Below are 24130 nucleotides of genomic sequence, written 5' to 3' on the forward strand. Positions count from 1 at the left end.
GCCTTAGAGAAGCAGGTATCCTGGGAGGAATAGCCAGAGGAATGGGTTTAGGAAAATACTCTGGAATCTTCCATTAGATTACGACAGGAGAATGGAGATGGCGGGTCTTTTGTTCCATGGCACTGAGTGAATTAAATAACAATCATAAAATGCCCTGGAAATCTGAGTCTTGCCATAAATAATAAACAGGGACGTTATACAAAGAACCAGCTTTGCAGCCCCAGCAGAAAAAAAAAAAAAAAAAAAACCACAACAACAACACATCAGTAAGAAAAATGAAATAAGAAAGAAAGCACCCCAAAGCCCCAACTAACAAAATGACAGGATTAGCCAACATCCCGGAGGCTCTTGGCAGGCAGTGAAGGGACCGTTGTAGGAAAATGATTGTGGGCCCTTAGCCTGAGCCGGACTGAATGGGATGACATTCAGAGAGGGAGGAGCTCGTGTGCCACCAGACGAACCCCCACCCCCTGTCAGGTCCCTGGGTCAAGTCCAGACCACAGGACTCCTACTCCCCTCTACTTTGAAAAGTGCAGGCCAGCTCGACAGCCTCACCACCACCCAGCGTGCAGCTGACATGGGCCCAAATCCATTCTCAGGGGACAGACAGAAAAAGACACACATCCACTTCCTGAGGCTGCTGAATTTCCTAGTGCTGGTGACCAAAGCCTTTAAAATTATGGGGGTGGGGCGGCAAGAACAAGATGTGGCACGGGTTGTTGAGAGGAGACCAGCCAGAATTTATAGACCGTGGTTGTCTTTTTTTCTTTTTAAGTCTGCACCTGTGGTACATGGAAGCCTCCAGGCTAGGGGTCGAACGAACTGGAGCTGTTGCTGCTGGCCTACATCACAGCCACAGCAACGCGGGCTCCAAGTTGCGTCTGCAACCGACACCGCAGCTCACTGCACAGGATAAATTTTGGAATCATCCCATTTCAAAGGCTTTCAGAGATCTTATCTGACATTATTTGATTTTGCCCACAAGAAGGTTGCCATCTGGGGGTTTAAGGACTAGCATCAGGCCAAACACATGCCCTTATCAGCTCCGCGAGGGGACAGGCTGGAAGCAGGAGACGTTTTAGGCTCATTCTTACAGACCAGGGAACAGGGCTGCGGCAAGAGTGGATGAGCCTCCTGCCATCTCAAGAACTTCCAAGCAGTTTGAGGCACACAGATTCTTACCCTTCAAGGCTCTCTGGGCTGAGAGGTGAGGAAGCTGGCACACAGAGCCTAGCCTAGGATGTGGTATCCCCTGGGGGCTGTGGTGCAGCCAGAGCTGGTGTGGTGTGATGGAGTCCACTTTTTCCTTCCCATCCCCTCCCATGGCGCCCTGGCTCCAGCGAACAGAAGTTGCCTTTGCTAATCACTGGCATTGGTTTCTTCCAGGGAAGACAAAAGCGACAGAGCTGGGAGGCAGATCTGCTTTCCCTTCCCCAGGCTGGGAGAAGCAGCCGGTCCCTGTGATTCTGCAGGTCTGGGGACTCTGCCTCCCACCAGATGTGCAGCCTGAGAAGGGAGGACGGGAGCCCTCAGGGCAGGCCCACCTCGGCCTCAAAGGGAGGCCAGGCTCTGCTGTCTCCCTTCTCCTCCTTTAAACATCCTCTTCCTCAGCCCCCTCATTTCCCCTTCAAGAGTCCTAGGGGCTGGTGGCCTTTTTTGGTTCTGCACAAAGGGTCTTCCCTGGCCTCTGTCCCTCTCCTCACGTCTTTTCTGATTTTCTCCAGGAGAAATGGGTAATCAGGGAATAGACAGGAACAGGAAAGAGTGGGGTGTGTGTGTGTGGGGGGGGGTGTGGGTGTGTAGGGGTGTGTATGTGGGTGTGTCAGGTGAGGGGACAGTGAGAGCAATTCCCATTGCAGGTCTGATGGCAAATACCTACCTCACCCCAGATGAGAAGGTGGCCCAGCAGTAGGAGGGGTGAGGAGGGAGGGCAGGTGGGCACAGGACGGACACCACCCTGGTGGGCTTGCCTCCAAGCCCTCCTGCTCAGCCAACCTGTCCCGGTCCTGGCCTCCCAGGAGGGGCTGCAGGCCTGGCCTCAGAGCAGAGGCTGAAAGGTAAGGGCTGTGGAGTTACCGGGGACCTGACACTCAGGCTCTATGTCAGGGTGGTCTGCCTTCTGAACTCCTTCTCCAGACCCACCTTATGCCTGTGGGTGACTTCATCTATTCCTCCGTTGTCACTCCGGACACTAATTTGCTAGTTGAATTAAAATTGATTGATTACTCCCTATGTGCTAAGGCCCAGGGATTGGGAGATAAGGAAGGAGCAGGAACTTGGTCTTCTTGAAGCTTAACTCTGAAGTGGGACAGTCTATGAAATAACCACCAGTCAGGGTAAGTGCCACAAAGTCAAGGCTGGTGGTCACAACAGAGCACAGTAGTAGAGGAGGAGGAGTGTCTAATTTAGGTTGGGTGGTTGGGCAGGATCTCCCTGTGGCAGTGCCAGGAACACTGAGATGCACCTGTGTGTTTTTACTAGGAGCCCGAGGGCAGGGTCTGTGTCTTAGTTACTTTTCAAGCTCCAGTGCTCAGAACAGTGGCTGGCATTTACTATGAAAAATGGGTATTATTTTTATGGTGGGTATTCACTGAATGTTTGATGAATAAATAAATGACCTCCTTCTAGCAGTTCCTACTTAAAGCACATGTACTTAATCACACGGAGACAATTATGTCAAACAAATCTGATATTCTTATGCCTAGTCTGTCTTTATTTGCTCCTTTCTTGTCTGTCAGTCATTGATTTTTGTTCATAGCTCCATTCGATGCCTCAGATGTGTTGAGTTCAAACAGGAAAGTGTACACACACACACACACACACACACACACACACACACACACACATTACCAACCACCTCCACTCCTGCAAATGCTGCAGATTCTACCTGAAAAGCTATTATGAACTCCCAAATAGAGCAAACCTCTCATTAACTATCACATGCCTCCTTAAACGATTTTTGAATGGTGTTTTCTTTTTATTGCTTTGTGTAGTTTAACAGCAACAGTTGCGATTACTCTAGCTTATGATAAACCCCAGATCTATAAAGCTCCTGTTCATTCATTATTTTTCTCTTCCTTCTTTTCAAGCTGTTATTTTTGGGGGTGAATGTGGCGAGGAGGGGAGAGTGGAGGGAATGGAAAATGGAAAGATATGAATTAACAAGGAAGCAAATGAAATAGGGGACCATTTCTCCCCGGGTGACAGACACCCTATTAGATACTCTTAAATAGAACAAATATGCTTTAATACAGTGCAAGTAGATCTTTAATATTTATTCTAAATTGCAAATATAATGATCACCACCTTATCTTTAATGGAAGAGGCAGCTAATTGTCCCAATAGCTCACAAATTCCAACATATGGAAGAATAAATTATATATGTGTATATATATATATGTATATATATATATATATATATATATATTTATTTATTTATTTACTGTTTTACCAAATGTTTATTTTATACCAAGGTGCATAGTGCAGCGTGGACAGAGATTTCTGTTTCTTGATCTATGTCATAGTTGCTATTCCAGTTCAATTTTTAATAGATGGAAGTTATAATTATTTTGAGTATTATTACAAGATAATTATAAACCATAAAACAGCTTCCCATGCTTGCCGATGCTTTTTCTTATATGTGGACATGTTGAAGTTTGAGCATGTGAGCTTTAGAAGGAAAAAAAAATGTATAATGTGGTACTTGGGGTAGCAAGGCTGGTGGGAGGGGGAGCAGGGAGGCCATCCCCTCCCCTGTAGGTCCCCCCCTTCCCCTCCTCACACCTTCCATCCCTCCAGAGCCAATGCCAACCCACCTCCTGAGTCTCTCCTTCTGTCCCACTGACTCACCCACCTCCTATCTTGCCTCTTCTTGGTTAGTTGAGGTTTGTAATTCCTCACACATAGTGGTTTAACTTATTTACCACCCTCTTGTCTCCTTGTTTGCCCAGAAGCAGCAGCAGAACTGTGTGTGTGTGTGTATGGTATGTGTGTGTGTGTGGTTGTGTGTGAGCATGAATGTGTGTTGGGTCTTGGGAGAGATGAGGACCACATGCAGAGAGGAACACGGGTGGTTGGGAGTTAGCTGCTCTGTTACCTCCTGGCCATTGCTGTTGCCTCTGTCTTTCTAGATACCTTGCAGGATTTGCAATTAGTATTCCCTGGGGGCGGAGGTGGGGAGGTGTATGTTGGAGGTAAGGTGTGTGTTGGAGGTTAGGAATCTCTCATTCCTAACCAAGTCGACCACAATCAATTGAAAGGAATATCCCATTTGGGTGGATTGTATGTATTTGAAGAGAGGGCTCAGAAGGAAGAGCCACTCTTTTGGCATCTCTCTTTTTAACAAGAAAAAACAATTTTAAATGCTGAATAGCATTGAGAACTATGTCTAGATACTCATGTTGCAACAGAAGAAAGGATGGGGGAAAAATGTAATTGTAATGTATACATGTAAGGATAACCTGACCCCCTTGCTGTACAGTGGGAAAATAAAAAAAAAATGCTAGCTTAGTTGTTGCACAAAATAAGGCTAGCTATCCTCAGAGGTGATCAGATCCTGGTCCTGTTTCCAAGTCCTCTCTGGCTTCCTTCCTTCTTTACTTGAACAACATCTAAGGAGGTATCAAGGCTGCACTTATTTTTCTTACCATTTCCCGAACCTCTGGTTCAGAGGATTACGATTGTACCTTTCTGCTGCAGTGAATATATTTAAACTCCTTGCTATGGACTGAGTTGTGTCTCCCCCCACCTCCTATGTTGAAATCCCCCCTCCTATGCTGAAATCCCAATTCCCAATTGTGACCGTATTGGGAGATAGAGCCTTTACTGAAATGTTAAGGTTAAATGAGGTCATAAGGGTAGGACCCTGGTCTGATGTTATTACTGTCTTTGTAAGAAGAGACACCACGTCTCCCTCTTTCTCTCTCCCTCTCTCTTGCTCTCTCTGCCAATGTGATGACTCAGGGAGAAGGTTGCTGTCTGCAAACTGGAAAGAGAGATTTCACCAGAACCTGACCATGCTGGCACCCTGATCTTGGATTTTCAGTCTCCGGAACTGCGAAGAAATAAATTTCTGTGTTTAAGCCACCCAGTCTGTGGTATTTTGTTATGGGCTCCAGGGCTGACTGTGTACCCTCTCCTAACCATTTATGATAGGTGGCGGGAGTCAAATCATGGTCATCAGCCTTGTGATAGGATTCTCTTTAGGCCCCAAGACCTGGAGTCAGTATAATTTCTACTGGGGTCAGACACTCGGAGCTTGAGCTTTCCTATGCAGCCCAGCCAGCCCCTGACTTTTTGGCTTCCCCAGTCTCTGTGAACCTCATTTCAGCTTCTCTAATGAGCATCGCCAGCAAGAGAAGGTGTCTATTCAGCACCACGGACAGAGGTGTGCTGTCATCTCCCACAAATGAGAAGTTACTGCCTAGCCTTGGCAAGACGGTGGTGGTGGGATGGGAGGGGATAGGCTGAGAAAGAGAAAAGTCGGGAAGGGAGACTGACTGGCAAGATGCAGAAAACGCAGCCCTCAAACCTGGCTGTGCTCAGCTGTGGGGCTCCTACAAATAGGAAGTGGCTTCTGGATACAGTTGCCGTCTTACACTGACAGGCTGCAAAACCAGGGAGGTGATACTCCTTGAGTTTAATTGTGCTGGCCTAACTGCTGTCAGACTGTCACCATGATGGGTGTTGGCAACAAACCTATAGCTGGTGAGGCCTCAGGTCTGGGAAGCACACTGGGTGTGGGTCATGGACTGTGGGCTGGGAGGAGAGCCTGCTGAGGAATGTAGGATGAGGGCATTGCAACTATGGTATGGTCTAACTTTGGGGATAGAGATGGTGCAGGTGAACTGCCTTTTCCATGCCAGGAATGGGAATGGGGCTACAGGGGCCTTGGGAGGGCAGGGGCCCGGCTCACAGCAAGCTGAGCTGGTGAGAAGCCAGGGCTTCATTTGTCTGACTTTAATGAATAAATGGCATCCCCAGCCATTGTTTATCTGCTTTTGAATCCTGACAAACAGTCTGTGGCATCTGATGGAGAGGGTTATTAGCTGCACAGAGACAGATGGCTGGGGACAAGGGGATTGGCTCTTTATTACAGCAGGCCCATAAGTGACAGCACTCGGCTCCCATCGCAGACTCCACATCAATGCCAATACCTTCTCCCAGTCTCCTGTGACCCAGCCAAGCCTCATAAGAAAGACCCAGTGCTAGAGGAAGGCAGAATGGCCTATGAGTAAGAGGGAAAGGTAGGGCCAATGGAGTTGGAAAAGAGGTCAGATTTTCAAGTGTGAGTTCTTTAAGATTAAAAGCTCTGCCTTCTTCTTTTTTTCTCGATTTTTCTACTGCACGTGCCATATATGGAAGTTCCCAGACTAAGGGTAGAATGGGAGATGAAGCTGCCGGCCTACACCATAGCCACAGCCACAGCAATGTGGGATTGGAGCTGTGTTGGCAACCTATAGCACAGCTCTCGGTAACGCCAGATCCTTAACCCACTGAGCAAGGCCAGGGACTGAACCTGCACCCTCATGGATCCCAGTCAGATTCATTACCGCTGAGCCATGATGGGAACTCCTGCCTTATTCTTCTTTAGTAACCTCCCAAGTGCCCTGTGAGGTGCTGTTTTTTCCGACAGGCATTAGTGAAATGTGAATGATTAAGGAGAAAGGCAGGGAGGTGTGGATTAGAAAACATAGTAGAAGCAGATTTAATTGTGCCGGGTGGGTAGGTGAGGAACAAAAGGTAGGGAGAAGAGAGGAAGAGAAGTAGGTGACACAAAGGGAAGAGGGACGATAGCATAAGAAAACTGTGAATCAGCACCCAGTGTTTCAGGCACCAGCTACTCTCCTCTACAGTACGGTATGAACTGCTTACGAAACCAAGCTGAATTGTCCACTGTCCTTTCTGACATGTCCCAGGTACCACAGTCATAGGGCATCTCCCCACCACCCCCCAGTCCTCCTGAGACCCCCCCCCCAGTCCTCCTGAGAGGGCAGGTTCTCACTGACCTTCATTCATTCTCCGAAACTTGTCCTTGGCCATGTAGCCCAGCACCAGACAGCATCCTCTCTTCTGGAGGCCCAGCTCTGGAAAAAAAAGCACAGGTGGGTGAGCTTGGGAATGAGTCAGGGGTCAGGGAAGGTCCTTTTGCAAGGGATAGGAAGCTTGGTGCTCCTATAAACAGGGCTGCTTACTCCTTTAACAAACATTTAGAAAGCACTACCTGTGGTCCAGGTGTAACTTAAGACCCATCATTTCCTCATTCGATTCTCACGCCAGCCCTATGAGGTATATACCACCGTTGTTATCCCCATTTTATATTATCCCCATTGACAGACACATTAAGTAGGCAGCCTTTGATGAAAGAGCTAGTAGGTGGCAGAGCTGGGAATGTGAACCTAGGCAGTCTGACTCCACAGTCCATGCTCATAACCATTACTATAGGTTAATGAGGCTCTATACATCCTTAGGGGCTAAGCCTGATCATACCGGGGACCGTGGTCAGGCCAGACAAGTGGCAGAGTCCAGCCAGTGGTGTCCAGGAGGGAACATTCCAACTAGACACAGAGGGTGAAGAAGTGATTAGGTGAATTTAGGGGAAGACACAGGGGTCAAGTTGTAGGCAGGAGTCTGCCTTTGGGGAGAGAGTGAACTGGGGCTGGGAAATCCCTTGATCCTTGTGTTTAGGCACCATCTGGCATCATCATCAGGCACTAATGAGGTGTAGACTCGGTGTGGCACATAGGGGTTAGGACACAGAAGACAAAGTCTGGTCCCAAAAGACTTTGACCCAATGGAAAAACAAGTAAGAAAAACAATTTTAGGTAACAAATGCAAGAGACCATTTTCTCCCCGCAACCGTATTTTGTAAATCAATGCCCATTGGGTGTGAGCCTTAGGTTGGGGTACCTTGGCCAATCAGGCAAGATTTCCTCTCTGGCATTTATCCTTTCCTCCTGATGTGTCTTAAGCACTCTTGAAGCAACTCCATACCAATCTTTCTCACTTGACCCCCACAACTACTGCACGAGGCAGGCAGACAGGTTATTACCATTCACAGTATGCAGATGAGAAAACAGAAGTTCAAAGATGTTAAATGACTGCTCATGATTATTTTAAGCTCCCCTCCCCCACCTCTTTGCTTTGAAGTTATACAAACGTGGCAGCTGCCACAAACTGAGTAAATGGATAAGGGGTAGGATTTCTGGAGGCGGCGCTGTGACTGCAGCTCCTTCTAGGCTTTGCTAGCTTTCTGGGCGCCCAGCTGCTCCCTCCATCGGTTTCTTAGAGAAGGAAGGTCTCACTGAACGGTGTGTCACAGAAACGTCTCCCACGATGCTGGGTGTTTCTCTGAGCCCCAGCCAGTCCACACCATCTAGGCTGTTGGAGCTTGAAGGGGTGGGCTCCTCCTCCTCCCTACCTCTCTGCCCACCCCTTGTTGCCCAGGCCCAGCCTCTATGGGCAGCAGGATGAAAGGGCCCCAGAGACACAGATAAGTTAAGCTTAGGGGCTCTTGCCCCAGAGGAAAACAAAGCGTGGTGGGTGGTGGCAGAATGCCATGGCCCTGGGAGGTTGCTGGCTTTGATCTCCTGATTCTTTAAAGGGGTTTATTGACTATCAGTAAAGAGCAGAGAAGCAGATCTGAGAGTGTCTTTTCCAAAGGCACTCACTTCTCTTCCTTTCCCTCCACGCTTGCTCGTCTGAAGGCACGGCCAAAACGGCCTCACTTCAAACAGCCTTACATCTCAGGCGCCCAAATTGACGATGTTAAGTTCCCTCATCCAAGGCCTCAGCCCTTTCTTCTGGGGCTCCTGCTCTGTCGAGGGCCCCGTGGATCAAAGCTCCTTTGATGTTTACTTACTCTATTTGTGGATCTTTTCTAACAACCACCTTCAAGAGGCAGGAATGCAGCATGCCAGGAGGGGGCCAGCGGAAGCCCAAGCTGAGCTCTGGCAAACAATAGCCTCTTGCCTGGGACTGTATTGAAACCTCAACATGCTGACGACAGGCAGACGTAATCGGCACATTACAATTGCGTGCGTATTGTTTTTCATCAAAATGATACAATTGCTGATGATTACTATTATATTTCCTTCTGACTTCTTAGGCTCATCTGAAGCACATCAGCAGCGGCTCCTAATGAGGAAGGGAGCGTGGGTTCCTGCGTGGAGCCCAGGAGCTGGCTTAGAGGAGCACTGAGGAGTGGGGGGCAGAAGAACACTGGCTGGTGGGTGGTCCAGTTGGTTCTCCTGGTCAGTCCCCTAAACTCTCAGGGAGATGGAAAGACATGTTTCTCCTAAAGATTTAAAGACTGTGGGCAACCTGTTGACTCTATGTTGTCTCTGTTGGCTGTCTCTGCCACCCCAACCCAGAGGGTCTCAGGTCACATACGATCGATGCCCCTGGAGGAACCGCTCAAGGAAAGCGGCTGCAGGTCCACACAGCTACTACAAGTAAGAGTCTCACTGACCATGTTTGATTTTTGCAAATGAGCAGGAAAAGAAGTTAAAAAAAAAAAACCTGATTAATAAAAGAAATGGAGACGAGGCAATTTCTCAATGTATTTGGCTCATTTAATTTGACACGTGTGGGTTAGTCTTAATTATTTAGGCGGCTACATTACAAGGCGCTAATAAGCACACGGCAGAAATTTATTAAGTGAGAGGGCTCTCTGACTGAGTCTCTCCTGAGAAGTGGGGAGAAGCCATAGGGATCTTTGCAAGAACGAGCAGGTTGAGGGATTCTCGAGGTGAGAATTAGCTAGCTATCCGCATACGGAAAGTTGGGGTGTTCTTGGGAGAGGTGTGCAGAGCTAAATTAGAGGTATTGGTTCCATGCGAAGGGGCTGAAGTGGGGGAAGGGAGGAGAATCTAACAAGACAGGCGGGAAGGACGGGTGTGGTCAAAGACACTGACCCAGAGAGAACAGGGTTGGGGTGTGGGAGTGGGTGGGGGTGAAGAAGGTGATAGGGATGGAGTAGGCACAGGTGGTTGTACAAGTCTCAATAAAGGATCACAGGTAGAGAGGGAAACCCAGGGGATGCTGGGAGATCAGCGCTAAGTTAATAATTGCTCAAGAAAGCCATCAGAACCAGGCAGGCTTGCTTGACTGGTGGAGGTGCGAGAATTGCCGCGGTCATTGGGTGGGGGACGGGATGAGGCCCGAATTCAGGTTCAGACCAAGGGCAGGAGTTTGGGGACCGCCCCTCTGCTGATTCTTTACCAGATACCTAGGAAGAGCTACTACTCCCAGAAAGGAAGAGGAGGTCTTTTCAGACCTCTCACTCCCCCTTGGATGATAAAATGGTAGCCCACCTAATCCTGGGGCAGAGCCTCCTTGCCTGCCCGCTTGCATCTCTCACAAGCATCCTATCCTAATAGATCTATTTCTTGCCTATTGCTTTGTCTCTCGCTGACTTTCTTCTGGGAAGAGGCGTGAAGAACCTGATCTTCTGTAAGTCCAGACACCGGGCGAGTGATCCTAACTTAAAATGTGGGTTCAAGTCCCAATCTGGGTGTTGGCTGGGATCAGGCCATTAGTGCTGTCAGTTTCAAAGGAGCTACAGCTTCAGTTTGGGAAAACTCCACCAAGCCAGCTCAATCAGGCTCTTAGGGGAGAGATGAAAGAAGGTGCCAGAAAGAACAGGCATTTTTCGCTTTGTGAGCTAGACCAGCCCCCAGACTGTCATCTTCCTTGTCACATGCCTTGGGACTGGTGGTGGAGTCAGATCCCAAATGCCCATTTCAGACGAGCAATATGATGAGGGCTTCTCTGCGTGGATTTTGGGGCTGCCGCCTTGGGCTCAGCACTCGTCCGTAGCAGAACCACCAGATGCACTGAAAGTACCATAGAAAATTAATGGAAATAGAGTCATCCTGGCTGAAGGGCAGTTCAGAACAAAGACAGCCAGGGTCACCGGCCCATGGGGGTGTGGAGGGTACTGTCTTAGGAGAACAAAGGACTAGGAAACACTGCTACACCAGGAAATATTTCTTGGGGAGGGGTATGTTTCTTAGGGAGAAGGGCAGAGTGCACCCCAGAAACTCCTGGTCTCTAGATTATGAGCAACACAAAGGCAAGAAGATGGTGCCTTTTTAGGCTCAGAGTCCGTAGTCCTACGTGTAGTGCCTGGCACATGGCGAACAATCAGGACAAGTCTGATTTAATGAAACCAAGAAATATTGGGTGGCGATCAGATTTCCCCTACTCAGGCCAGAACTAAATCAGGGGGGTTCATTGGCACAGTGGGTTAGGCTAGGTGAGGATGGTGTCGTCTGAATGACCACTGTAAGTCATCAGGACAGGAGTCTGGGAAATGTGAGGTTTCCTCTTGGGAGGAATAAAAAGGGATGGCTTCATAAATGGAATGGTTTTCCTTCAGTTTCAGAGGGTGAGGATGGGACTTTTTCTAGCCTGAGGATTCCTTTATTCTTACTAGTAATCATAATGATAGTACAGTAATATGGCCTCACATTTGTGGGGTACTTATTTTTTCACGATGCAGTTATATTCCCTGTCTTATTGGATGTTCACAGGAGCTCTGTGAAGCAGGCAAGGCAGAAATGATTCTCTCCATTTTGGTTTCAGAAACAGGCTCGGAGAAGTAAAATGACAATTGAAGGTCAAAGTTGGTAGCAGTGCTCAGGCTAGAATCCAGGTCTGATTTCTGGCTTAATTCTTAGGGGGAAGTTCCGGGATCCCGGCTGCCAAGGCCATAAATCAAGACAGACTGAGAAGAAACAGTGGAGGTCAGTGGTCAGGCTGGAATGGGGGTGGAAGGTGAACTGTGTTCCCTAAATCCCATGTTGAGGTCCTAGCCTCAGTACCTCAGAATATGCCTTTATTTGGAAATAGAGACTTGACTGAGGTAACCAAGTGAAAATGGGGGGGCCCTAATCCGATATGATGGGTGTCCTCATTAAAAAGGGGAAATTTGGGACAGACACACCTTAGGGAACAATGCCATGTGAACATGGAGATGGCCACAAACGGGCCAAGAAGGGGTGCCTAGAACAGATCCTTTCCTCATCGTCCTCAGAAGGTGCCAATCCTGCCGATGTGCTTTGTGGACCCCTAGCCTCTCAAACTGTTTGACCTTTTTGATGTTTAAGCCACCTAGTTTGTGGCACTTTATCACAGCAACCCTAGCAAGCTAATACAGAGAGGAAGAGGAGAGAAGTTGGTTTTCTATAGGACCTGGCTATTTCCATTTGCCAAGATGCTTTGTCTTTTTTTTTTTTTTTTTTTTGGTCTTTTTAGGGCTGCACCGCGGCATATGGAGGTTCCCAGGCTAGGGTCGAATTGGAGCTGTAGCTGCTGGCCTACGCCACAGCCACAGCATCGCGGGATCCAAGCCACGTCTGTGACCTACACCACAGCTCATGGCAATGCTGGATCCTTAATCCACTGAGCGAGTCCAGGGAATTGAACCTGCATTCTCATGGATGCTAGTCAGATTCATTTCCACTGAGCCAGGAAGGAAACTCCCTGCCAAGATGCTTTGAAGCACATCCCTCAGTCACAGGGGATACAGGGAAGAGCATCATGTGACCACTCAAAAAGCTCGTGAGAGGTCCCAATTGACTGGAGGGCAGCCAGTGGGGCCACTAAGATGGGGCAGTGGGGGTTGTGACACAAGTGATCATGGGAAAGAAGGCAGGTGGAGCGGGAGGGCTGACTATGTGTCTGGATGGCGATCCAGGATGCCTTGAGCATACCTGCTGCCAGCGTGAGGGTGATGCTGGCCAGGAGAGTGATTGCTTATTGCCCCAGCCAGAAACTAATGAGCTGTGAAGTAACCACAGATGGAGCTGGTGATAATGGACAGGTACCAGATCCCGCTCCCTCACCATTTCTGAGGTTCTCTGGTGCATGGAGGGGCCCTCTTGTTCCCAACTTGCCCAGTCATGGTGGTTCAGGGGTGATTGCTAAGGTATAACCATTTACCACCTAAAGCTATTGGATGGAGCATGTCCCCAGAAGCTACTGAACAAGAACTAGAGTGGGATGGGCAGGCAGTTTGATGTAGCTGCAGCGAAGATTTTGAGAGAGTGAGGTGAGGCAGGAGACGGAGGCAGAGACCAGATTCTGGGGGACCTGGTGAGCCTTGCCTAGGAGTCTGGACATTTCCAACAGAGTGTTTAGCAGGAGAAGGGCCAGGCTTGTATCGTATAAAGATTGTGTTAGTACTGGTGCAGATGATGGATGGGAGAAGGTGAGCCCAGACAAGCGAGCGCAACTATTGCAACACTGCTGGTAGGAGGTGATGGGCTGATATTTGCTCCCCCTTTCTTCCCTCCCAAGACTGCCTGAGACCAGAAAGCAGGTGAAAGGACCCTGGGCTTTTCCAGGGGTTATTCAGAGCCTCCATGTTGCTGCCACCTTGACATGAGAGAGCGGGGCCGGGGCTAAAAATAGTTCCCCAGATGGTTCCAGAGAGCAGATGGAGAATATGTCAGCTGGACCTGGCAGCAGTCACGGGGCGGCCCCAGGGGGCAGGGGAGGCCACGTGTGCCTCAAATTACCAGCACCGGCTGGAGCCTCACTTCAGCCCTTAACAGTCCTCAGGGCTTCTCTGGGATTCAGTTTTTTCACCTACACAAGGTGGATACCAGTAAGAGCCTCCTCACATGGTTCACATGAAAATTAAATGAGGTGCACTGGTGAAAAGAGCCTAGAACCAAGTACTGCGAAGGGCGAGTCAAGAAATAGAAAGAGAATATCAGGCTAGGGTCTAGCGATCATCAAATCCCCCCCACCTTTTTTACAGATGTGAAACGGGAGACTCAGGGAGATGAAATGACCTGCCCGAGGTGACATAATGAGCTATCAGGTGACATCTTTGAAGGTTAGTGTGTCAGCAACACCAGCTGGGCTGGAGGAGTGAAGTGGGTCAGGAAGACCAGCCAGGGGGGTGTCACCAGCAAGGCCATGGGGCCAGAGGTGCAGGGAATGGAGAGGAAATGGGGAATCGGAAAGTCACTGCAAGAGGAGTCCAGAGGAGGAAAAAGGAGCTGTGGGTGGTGGCGTGGCCCTGGGGGGGGGGGGGGCTGCAGATTTGTCTGGGGTTTGCCTTGGTCGGGTGTCTGCACCCAAGGGCCTCTCTCACAGGGGACCATCTATCCCAAGCTGCTCCTCCCAGCCCTGGCCCCCGAGGGCAGGAGGCTGGAGACCTCTGTTGGGAAAGTTCTCACCATGGTTCTGCTAAACTGCTTTCTGCACCCAGTCTGCCTCATCCTGTCTTCAGTGCAATTACTCACATCCCAGGCAGTAAGGATGCCCGTAAATCATGCAAAGATCACAGTTTCCTGATCAAGCTCTCTAGTCAAGAGTCCTGAAGAGAGGCATAGTGAAGGTTTATTAATCCTAACTAGTGCATGGCTCTGGGCCTTGAGGAGGCGTAATAAATGTTTAATAGCCCAATAATACCTATTTCATAATTTCTGAATCTCATTGCTTGCGAATGCTAAGTTTATTAAAGCACTGTAAACTTGACATTGTTGTAAAGACATAATTGCTCTTTCATTGCGTATTTAATATGAGCTAATTATATTAGAACTACGTTTTCCCCCATTCATATTAAGTATCAATTAGTTCCTTTAAAACTATTGATTTCTATTTAATTAACTATGCTATTACATACCAATTAAAGTCTTATAAGAGAAACCTGGAACAGCTGTGGTCTTAAATTAAGTTTTTAAAACAATGAATTGCATAAAAAGCTCCTGGGAAGTGATCCTTTTGTAGGAAGCAGTGGCGATCTTTACGATAATGCTCCAATGTTTTTGTGGCCACCAGCCCATCCTCACCAGCTCCTGCAGGGATCAAGGCTTCCTCAGATACCTGATGGTCAGCATCTTGCACCCCCAACAATAACGGCAAGGATCAATATCAAGGTAGCCCTTTGCCAGCCCCCGCTTCTCAGCTGCCTCAGCCCTGCCATTTACGGGCTGGCACGGCCCTACCACAGTGTGGCCAAGGCAGGCAGCATATTAGCAAACTCCTCACCGCCAGCTGTGGGGCCCATGATTGTCTGTGATGCTCCTGGCCCGAGATCCTCATGTGGCTGCAGGAAAACTGGCATCCATGTGGTCCCCACTCCTCCGCCTTCTCCAAATCACCACTCTGAGCCTGTATTTTGTGGGCAAGAACAAGCAGCCCTGGGCATTTACTTTCCTCATCTTGTTCCACCCTCACACCAACCTTATGAACAGAGGTATTATAATTCCTGTCTTGATTGAAAAGGGATTGGACATTTGAGAGGGGTAAGGAGTTTGCCCAGGGTCCCTTGGCTCTGAGTGGCAAGGCTTGGGGCACACTGGGTGCCTGACTCCATGCTGATCTCCCTTGTCTGTGAGCTCTAATTCCTCCCAGCACTTCTGACTCTCAGACCCCAAGACTGGTTCTCTGAGACCTTGCTTGGCTCTTGTCATCCTTTTTGTCTTTCTCTTTTAGGCTGGGCTCATCCCCGACCCTCAGACGCTGCCTGGGGTTTTTGTCCTAGCTGCTTATTTATTTATTTTTTTCTTTTTAGGGCTGCACCTACAGCATATGGAAGTTCCCAGGCTGGGGGTTGAGTCAGAGCTGCCTCTGTGACCTACACCACAGCTCATGGCAATGCTGGATCCTTAACATGCTAAGTGAGGCCAGGAATTAAACCCGCACCCTCTTGGACACTATGTCGGGTTGTTTATCCTCTGAGCCTCAACAGGAACTCCCCCAGCTGCTTAATTTCTTGGAATTCCAACAGGGTGACCAGCTGACTCAGAATGTGGCCTTCCCCAGGGCAACTTGGGCATCAATGCCACCCCCAAGGTTGGCAGAGTCTGTCACACCCCTCTGCACGCTGGCATTGGGACACTGGCTGCCCACCTCTCCCCTGGGGGCTGGATGCAGACCAGCCTGGCTCCTCTCCACTGGCCGGTACCATCCACCTGGGGCCAAGCTCACTTAATTCACCACTGCAATTAAAGTTGCCATTTCCTGATTACTTATGATTGATTAGTCTCTGGGCTGAGTACTTTGCATGCATTATCTTCTATCGTAAAAATTCTATAAGGTAAGTACTATTATTGTTCCTAATAATAGGAAACTGATCATCCAAAAGATTAAATACTCAGGGTCACATAGCTAGTAAGTGTGGAGGCCAGGAAAACGGATTATAAACGAGGTTCTTTGGGCACTGGTATAATCTCTTTGTAAGAGGTGCAGGGAATCGGGGAGGTTTAATAATGTTGGTGGAGGAATTTTATGGGAAACAGTTTTATCACGTGTACAAGACTACCTCAGCCATCTCTGATTTAAGATGTCTAGTCCCAGTGGTTAATTGCTCTGTAGGGGACAGGACAGAGAAAGGAGATCATGGAGGCCACTCCCCCCCACCCCACCCCGCCAGCCTGTCATCAGTCTGCTTATCCTGTGAGGAACGGGGACTGCTGAAGGCCAGATGCCTGGAAGGCTTTTAGACTTTTCCTAAGAGAAAGCTGGGAGTTGGTGACTAATGGCTGAGTGGGGCCAGATGCTCGACAGCTGTGGCCTTGCCCCTGGGGAGGCTCAGCCTGGTACCGCCAGTCAATCATGCTGGGAGGCCAGGCAAAAAAGAGGGCTACTCTCCTCTCTTTTTTCTAGCAGGATCAACAAAGTCCCCAAAGGACTAAGGCTGAGGGCAATGGGAAGCCTGCAAGGCCCCCTGCATCCACATGCCCCGACTCCATCCCCCGTCCGTCCCTTTAAGCCCAGATCTTTGGGAAGGCAGAGGACCAATAAGAGGCTATGAAAGTAAGATTGATTTGTGGGTTTGATATTCACACAGATTCGCAGCCCCATCCTACAGGGGAGCATTAGGGAAGTTAGGTAACTTTTCAGACATCATGCAACTGGGCAACGGAGGAGCCAGGATTAAAACCCAGGGGCTCATTCCATCCCAGAGCCCAGGCTGTGCCCTTTTGCTCAGATGCAGCCTGGATGCTGCACACACAGCTCAGGTGACCTGCAGAAACAATTCATGGTCCAAATAAACTCATAAAGGCTGAGGATGAACCAAGAGGGTCTGGTAAGGGTCATGAGCTGGTTTTAAAGGGCTTCTCACTGGAGTCAGACTGGAATGGCCAGCCTTTGTCCTCAAATCCACTTCCTACTGGTCATGATGAGGGTGGAGAGAGAGGTCTGTTCTCACCTGACACAAAGGAAGAGGATGAAAGGAGGGGAAGGTCCTGGGAGTGCGGGGGATGTAGGGTCTTTTAGGGTCCTTGGGATGGGGGAGGGTGGACAGGCCTCGATGAGCTGGAGGATGCTCCCTCCGCTTTATGGGGAGAAAAGCAGTACAGGAGGGAAGCCAGGGGATGGCACTTTCTAGTCCCCAGGCAAGGACAGTCATAGCTGCCTTGTTGACTGGTCCGGTTACTGTGGCACGCATGCTTGGCAGCTCGGGCCGTGTCCATCCAGAAACCGCACACCTTCCCAGGTGGAGGAAGGTAGGGGTATGGATGAATGAGTAGCCCTCCCTGCCCAGCCCTCTGCTCACACTTCCCAACCTAGGGCTGCCCACCAGGGCGTCGTGACTTGGGCCGTCTTGGGAGCTGAGGTCCAGGGTTGGCCAGACCTCCTCCCCACAGCAGTGTTGAGCCTCCTGCCTCTGCCCACCTGGTGAGGAAGGAAAGTAGATGGTGGGGTTAGGAGAGGAGCCAGTGGAAGAGGCGGGGAACCCTGCTGTCCTCCCATTACCGAAATTTTCCTTGAGCCTCGCACACCCCATTACCACTCTGTATCTTATAATTAAATTGAATCTGCCAGTTACCTCTCAGCACGGCAGCAATTCGAGCTCATTGGAGGCTTTCTTTGTTTATTTTTATTTATTTATTTTGTAATTATTTATCTAGCTACCCACGGAGCCACTCGGAGGCCCTAGCCCCACGTTTTTCTTGCCTTCAAAAAGCACAGATGTATTGGAGTTTCCGTCGTGGCTCAGTGGTTAATGAACCTGACTAGCAACCATGAGGATGTGGGTTCGATCCTTGGCCGTTCTCAGTGGGTTAAGGATCTGGTGTTGCTGTGAGCTGCAGTGTAGGTCACAGACGAAGCTTGGATCCCAAGTTGCTGTGACTTTGATGTAGGCCAGCGGCTATAGCTCCGATTAGACCCCTGGCCTGGGAACCTCCATATGCTGCAGGTGCAGCCCTAAAAAGACAAAAGACCGAAAAAAAAAAGGCACAGACGTAGACAGGAGGGGGGAGGTAAGGGAGGCGGGGCTGAGGTAGGTCTGGGGGCTGAATCCTTGCTGGGCGTAACTCTGGGAAAGGGTTAGGGTGAGTGCCACAGGCTGGTTCCAATCCCCTGTTCTTGTCCAAGATGCCTTATGAAAGGGTCACTATTTCCAGAAGGTTCCATGGAAGCCCTTTGACCCTGAAGGACTTGAACATGGGTGTGGGAATGGGGTTGTGACCGGCCATCAGGACGAACATACTTGCGGGGTTTGTCCGACTTAGCAGCATCCACCGGACACAAGTTCTCCTTTAACCCTGAGATGGCCCTGGAGGTGGACACCGAGGTCAGAGAGGTTCCACGACTTGCCCCAAGTTGCCCAGCTGGTGCTGGCAGAGCAGGGATTTGAACACAAGGCTAGGGGTAAAACCAAGCCCACCACCTGCCCCAGAGCCCCAGATCCAAGCTGGCAGCCCAGCAACCGAAATCAAAGTGCTTTTCTTCTCTTTAATGATAACTTTTCAGCGGTGAGGGGGCGGAGGAGAGCCTGAGAGCTTTGATTAAGGAATCAACCTCAAACAGATCCAGGGTAGTGATTCTGAACCACCAGCCATCACTTAATAAGAACATGAAAGTTTATTTACCATGAGGCCAGCCCAGCAGGAGGCTGATTGCTAACAGGCATGCCAGGGGCGGCATGGGCCCCGCACATCAACAGCCGAGCCCTGGAGAGGTGACCCCATTCGGGCAGCCCCGCCAGGGTGGAGGTCGAGGGCATTGAGCCAGTGTGGGGGAGGGGAGGGAAAGCACAGGCTCACGCATCACAGTGGGAGACTGGGAAGGCATCCTGGACTCCAGCTGACACCCAAGCAAATCCCCTACAGAGAATATGGTATTTATTTCCCACCTGCCCCCGCCAACCTGCTGATCGGATCATCTGGGGCTGTTTACTCCTTCTGGGAGCAGGCACAGGTGGGACCAGAAAAGACCCGGGCTACCCCTGCTCTGAGTAGGAGCAAGGGACTCAGAGGTTTCAGTGCACGCAGGTGTGGGATCCATGATACTTCTATGACCTGTTTGCCTATAAGAAACCATTGGGGTCCTTGACTTGGGCTCCAGCCAGTCCACAGAGGACCTCACAGCCACATGAAGGAGGCTGATGGCCCAGGGCTGACCTGTGGGAGGATTTAAACCTCTAGTTTATCTGGAGAAGGTTCTCTGGCTGGAGGCCACAGCGAGGTGGGCTGGTCTGAGACACAGAGGGGCCTTTAAACCCAGGGACCTGGTGAGCAGGAGGTCCTGAGCTGTCCTGGTTTATAGGCTTCAGATGTGACAGCCAGGTCCTAGCCCAGCTCCTGAGACCAAGAGAAGCCAACCCAGGGAGTGTGGACCACTGACCCCACAGCCCTTGGGGTTTCTCATGCAGTAGTGGGCCCCTCCCACTGTCCCTTAGTTTTTGATCTGAAGTGTCCACCTTCATTAATTCCTCAGTCTGTGAAGTGAAGACCTCGTGGGCTGGGATGAGGAATGGAGACAGCCGATGAAGAAAGCTGGAAGATAAGAAGCTTGTCCCCGTTGCCTGTTCAAAGGTAGGCCACCAAGGCTGGGCACATGGAAAGCCATGGTAGGTACTTAGAACAATAACACAATGTACTGTTATAAAGAGCAGGGGTGTACTGCAAATCAGGACAAGAATAAAATCCTCTAGGCAGGAGATTTGGGTGAGGGCTCTGGTTCTACAGTTTGTTTTTTGTCCTTTTTTTTTCAGGGCTGAACCTGCTGGCATATGGAGGTTCCCAGGCTAGGGGTCTGATCAGAGCTGTAGCTGCTGGCCTACGCCAGAGCCATAGCAACGCCAGATTCAAGCCGTGTCTGCGACCTGCACTACAGCTCACGGCAACGCTGGATCCTTAACCCACTGAGAAAGGCCAGGTATGGAACCTGCAACCTCATGGTTCCTAGTCGGATTCATTAACCACTGAGCCACAACAGGAACTCCCGTGGTTCTGCAGTTTGAAGAACGGCTTTCCAGACTGTTGTAAAGATAATGCCTGCGGCGGCTCAGGGGACAGTGGGGCCCAGCTCCTGGCGGAAGGGGTTGGTGATCCTGATGGGACTGCCACCCCTGGCTGGCACAATAGCTTAGGTTCCAGGCTGCTGTTGGGCAGAATCAGAAGAGCAAAAGGCCTGAAGATGGTTGTTGCAGTTGTAACCACAGTGTGAACATAGGGCACATTCTAGGTAGGTACTGGGGGGAGGAAGAGGGTTCAGACCCACTCTTGGGGTCTTATAAACTAGTCAAGGAGTCAGAACAAATACACAGAAAGACCCAGATAAGGATCCTCTCAAGGCATATCCCGTTCAAGCAGGTGAGGAGAAGTTCCACCCGGTACTGCTCAGAACAGAGGGAGGGTGGCCCAGCCCATCCTCCTCCTCCTTCCTTTTTTATTTTTTCCCCCTTCTAGGCTACCCCTGCAGCACATGGAAGGTCTCAGGCCAGAGATCGAATTCAAGCTGGAGCTGTGACCTATGCCACAGCTGCAGCAATGCTGGATCCTTAACTCGCTGCGCCGGGATTGAACTGGTGCCTCCAGAGAGACAAGCTGGATCATTAATTCACTGTGTCATGGTGAAAACTCCCATAAGCCTTCCTTTAAGGGGCGCCCAGACAAAGCTGGGAACACCCGGAGGACAGTGCCAGGCCAGCCAGGATCTAATAAGCCTGGCTACGAGGTGAGGAGGCAGGTCGTGCAGGTGAGAGAGAGAGAGAAGACTGACCGCAGGGCTTTGGGGAGAGGTCCCACTGGGGGCATGGACTATAGGGAGGCGGGGGCAACTCAGTGGAAGAAAGGGCTCGCCTTCAGGGCAAGCTGCCCAGGGCCTGTTCTTCACAAGGAGTTAGGAGGGGCTGGAGCCCAGGGATCCTAGCCCCCTGTCCCGCCCTGGGGCCTGGGATAGAGGCTGCCTGTAGCTGGTGGAGCGGGGCCTGAAGGGCCGAGGTGGGGATCTCCTCCCAGCACTGCGTTCAAGGATGCTGCACAGGTAGGATGCTCAAACCAGCCATGGTGGGAGGATTTGCAGCCAGCACATGGGCAGAGGGGTGATCAGGCCTCTCCTTCCAAGGGCTGGGTTGCCAGCTCACTGCCTGCTGACTCTCAACACTTGAGGAGAGAGGGCTCTTGACCCTGCTTCAGGCTTCCAGGCCTTTCACAGATGTGAGCGAAGGCCTCCACCCGTGGTTTCTACTTCATTTCAGGTAAGTCGCCCCCTCCAGGCCTCGTGCTGTTTTGGCTGACCCCCAGGCTGAGGCTGCTGGGGTCCAGCTGGAGAAGCACGCGGCTGGGGCTGGGGGAACCCACATGCTCACTCCCTTGCCCCCTGGCAGAGCTGCCATTCGACAGCTTCAGACAGGTCAGGACTGACCTGCTTGGAAATCTCTAGAGGGGGCAAACTCTGGACCTCTCCCTGGGTGGCCTCAGCTGATGGGTGGCAAGTTCTTCCCCGCCTTCCCTGGGGACTGCCTGCCACCCACTTTGGCAGACACTTGGAAGAGTGGGAGGGGGATTTCTCCCCGCTCTTGTCACTAGGGTGCTAGCCAGTAACTGGGTGTGAGATTCTGAAGGTGAGACTCCACAGCCCTGGGGACCCCCTGGACAGTGTGACAAAAACAGCGAAAATGTATCAATGGCGTTAACACTTTATATAAATTATCTCCTTTAATTCTGACACCAATCCTCTGCAGAAGTACCACGGTGGTTGTGCTGATGAGGATGGCCAGGCTTGGGAGGTTAAATATCTTGCCTCAGTGTCAGCTCATCTCTAAAGGGCTGAGCTGGAATTCCTGTCATGGCTCAGTGGTTAACGAATCTGACTAGGAACCATGAGGTTGCAAGTTCGATCCATGGCCTCGCTCAGTGGGTTAGGGATCCAGCGTTATCGTGAGCTGTGGTGTAGGTCGCAGACGTGGCTTGGATCCCGAATTGCTGTGGCTCTAACGTAGGCCGGTGGCTACAGCTCTGATTAGACACCCCTAGCCTGGGAACCTCCATATGCCGCGGGTACAGCCCTACAAGAGACCAAAAAAAAAAAAAAAAAAAAAAAAAAAAAATAAAGTGGCTGAGCCAAGATTTGAATCTGGGTTTGTCTGACTTTCCAGCCTGAGTTCTAGTAAATCCTGCCCCTCCCCCGTACCCCGAGTCCCCATAGAGTTTTAGGATTACACACCCAGATCGTCTGGTCACACTATGGGGCAGGGGGATGTGTCATCAAGGAGTCACAGCTCCCTCAGTTTAGCATAAGGAGCATTCTGTGTGCTGAGGGGAATGGAGCCTGCAGGCTGGCTGGAGGATGCCGAGTCAGGGAGTCGTGGCCCAAGTCCCTTCTCCTGGCTGGAGCCACAGGGAAGGCCACAGACAGAGAGGCAGCCGAAGCTCTGGGCACTGGCCACTTCCCAGAGGAGAGCACTTGCCCTCTGGGGCCTGGCTGTCCACTCTTTCCTGCTAGGGGCCCAGCTCTGGGTCAGGTGCCAATGACCAGCGCCCTGCTGGGAGCCTCCCTACTTGGGGCAGATGGTGGCCTGATTTTCCTAGGGATCTGGCTCTGCTCTAATTAGGTGGGTGACCTTGGGTGAGTCACCTACTCTTTCTGGGCCTCAACTTTCTCACTGGCAAAACAGAGAGTCTGAACTAGGGCAAGAAGCTTAACCTGGTGTCTGAGGACCTGGAGGGGACCTCCATCAGGGGGTCTTATACTCTTTTGAATTTGCATATAAAACAGAGGGGTAGGTAGGCATCTTTCCAGGGAGAAAACTGTAGCTTGACATATTGTCAGAGGGGCTGGTGCTCCCCCATCCCAAACTAATAACCTCTCACTGAAGGGATCCCAAAGAGCCCTTTGGCTTTAGGATTTGCTGGGTCTGAAGACCGCCACTGCCTGGAAACTGAGGCTTAGAAAGGAAGCCAAATGTAGGAACTTGAGGGCCCTAAAGGATTCTCACTACCCCTTTTTTGTTTTGTTTTGTTTTTTGCTTTTTAGGGCTGTACTCTTGGCATATGGAAGTTCCCAGGCTAGGGGTCAAATCGGAGTTACAGTTGCCATCCTACACCACAGCCATAGCAACGGGCAATCCAAGCCGAGTTTGTGGCCTACACCATAGCTCACCGCAATGCCGGATCGCCGACCCACTGAGCAAGGCCAGGGATCGAACCCACATCCTCATGGATACTAGTAAGATTCATTTCCACTGCACTACAATGGGAACTCCATCCCACTACCCTTTTTTGGTATTATTTTAATTGTACTTTTAATTAATTAACTTAGTTATGGCCACACCTGTGGCATATGGACGTTCCCAGGCCAGGGGTCGAATTGGAGCTTCAGCTGCAGGTCTACACCACAGCCACAGCAATACAGGATCCAAGCTGCAACTGTGACCTATGCTGTAGCTTTCAGCAATGTCAGATCCTTAACCCACTGAGTGAGGCCGGGGATTGAACCCTCGTCCTCAAGGACACAATGTTGGGTTCTTAACCCACTGAGCCACGAAGGGAACTCCTATTCACTTATTTTTTAAATTTAATTTTGTTGGAGTAGTGTTGACTTACGATGTTGTATTAGTTTCAGGTGTATAGTAAAGCGAATTGTCATACATATAAATATATCCATTCTTTTTTCCCATATAGCTTATTACAAACTATTCAGTGTATTTTCCTATGCTATGCAGTAGGTTCTTCATCTATTTTATGCAGCAGCGTATCTATGTTATTCCCACCTTCCTGATTCTGCCCTCCCCCCAGAGTTTCCCTGTGGTAACCATAATATTACTTTTGAAATCTGTGAGTCTTTCTGTTTTGCAGCAACATGGATGGACCCAGAGATGATGATACCGAGTGAAGTAAGTCAGACAGAGAAAGATAAATATCACATGATATCA

The 24130-nt window shown here is 50.2% G+C and overlaps 1 protein-coding gene across 7 annotated transcripts in view; it reads right to left on the reverse strand.

Annotated features, from left to right (window-relative positions):
- KIRREL3 (kirre like nephrin family adhesion molecule 3) overlaps positions 1-24130 on the reverse strand; it is a 570289-nt gene that overhangs the window by 120910 nt on the left and 425249 nt on the right. For all 7 annotated transcript variants that reach the window (XM_021063119.2, XM_021063117.2, XM_021063118.2 and 4 more), the window contains exon 2: positions 7008-7085. In XM_021063119.2, the coding sequence (XP_020918778.1) occupies positions 7008-7085 (78 nt within the window). The remainder of the gene's footprint in view (positions 1-7007; positions 7086-24130) is intronic.

The sequence above is a fragment of the Sus scrofa genome, chromosome 9 (assembly GCF_054392235.1).
Source record: "Sus scrofa isolate SSC_HxYL_T2T_F1_AM1 chromosome 9, Sscrofa_HxYL_maternal_Yorkshire_Landrace_v2.0, whole genome shotgun sequence".
Taxonomy (NCBI): domain Eukaryota; kingdom Metazoa; phylum Chordata; class Mammalia; order Artiodactyla; family Suidae; genus Sus; species Sus scrofa.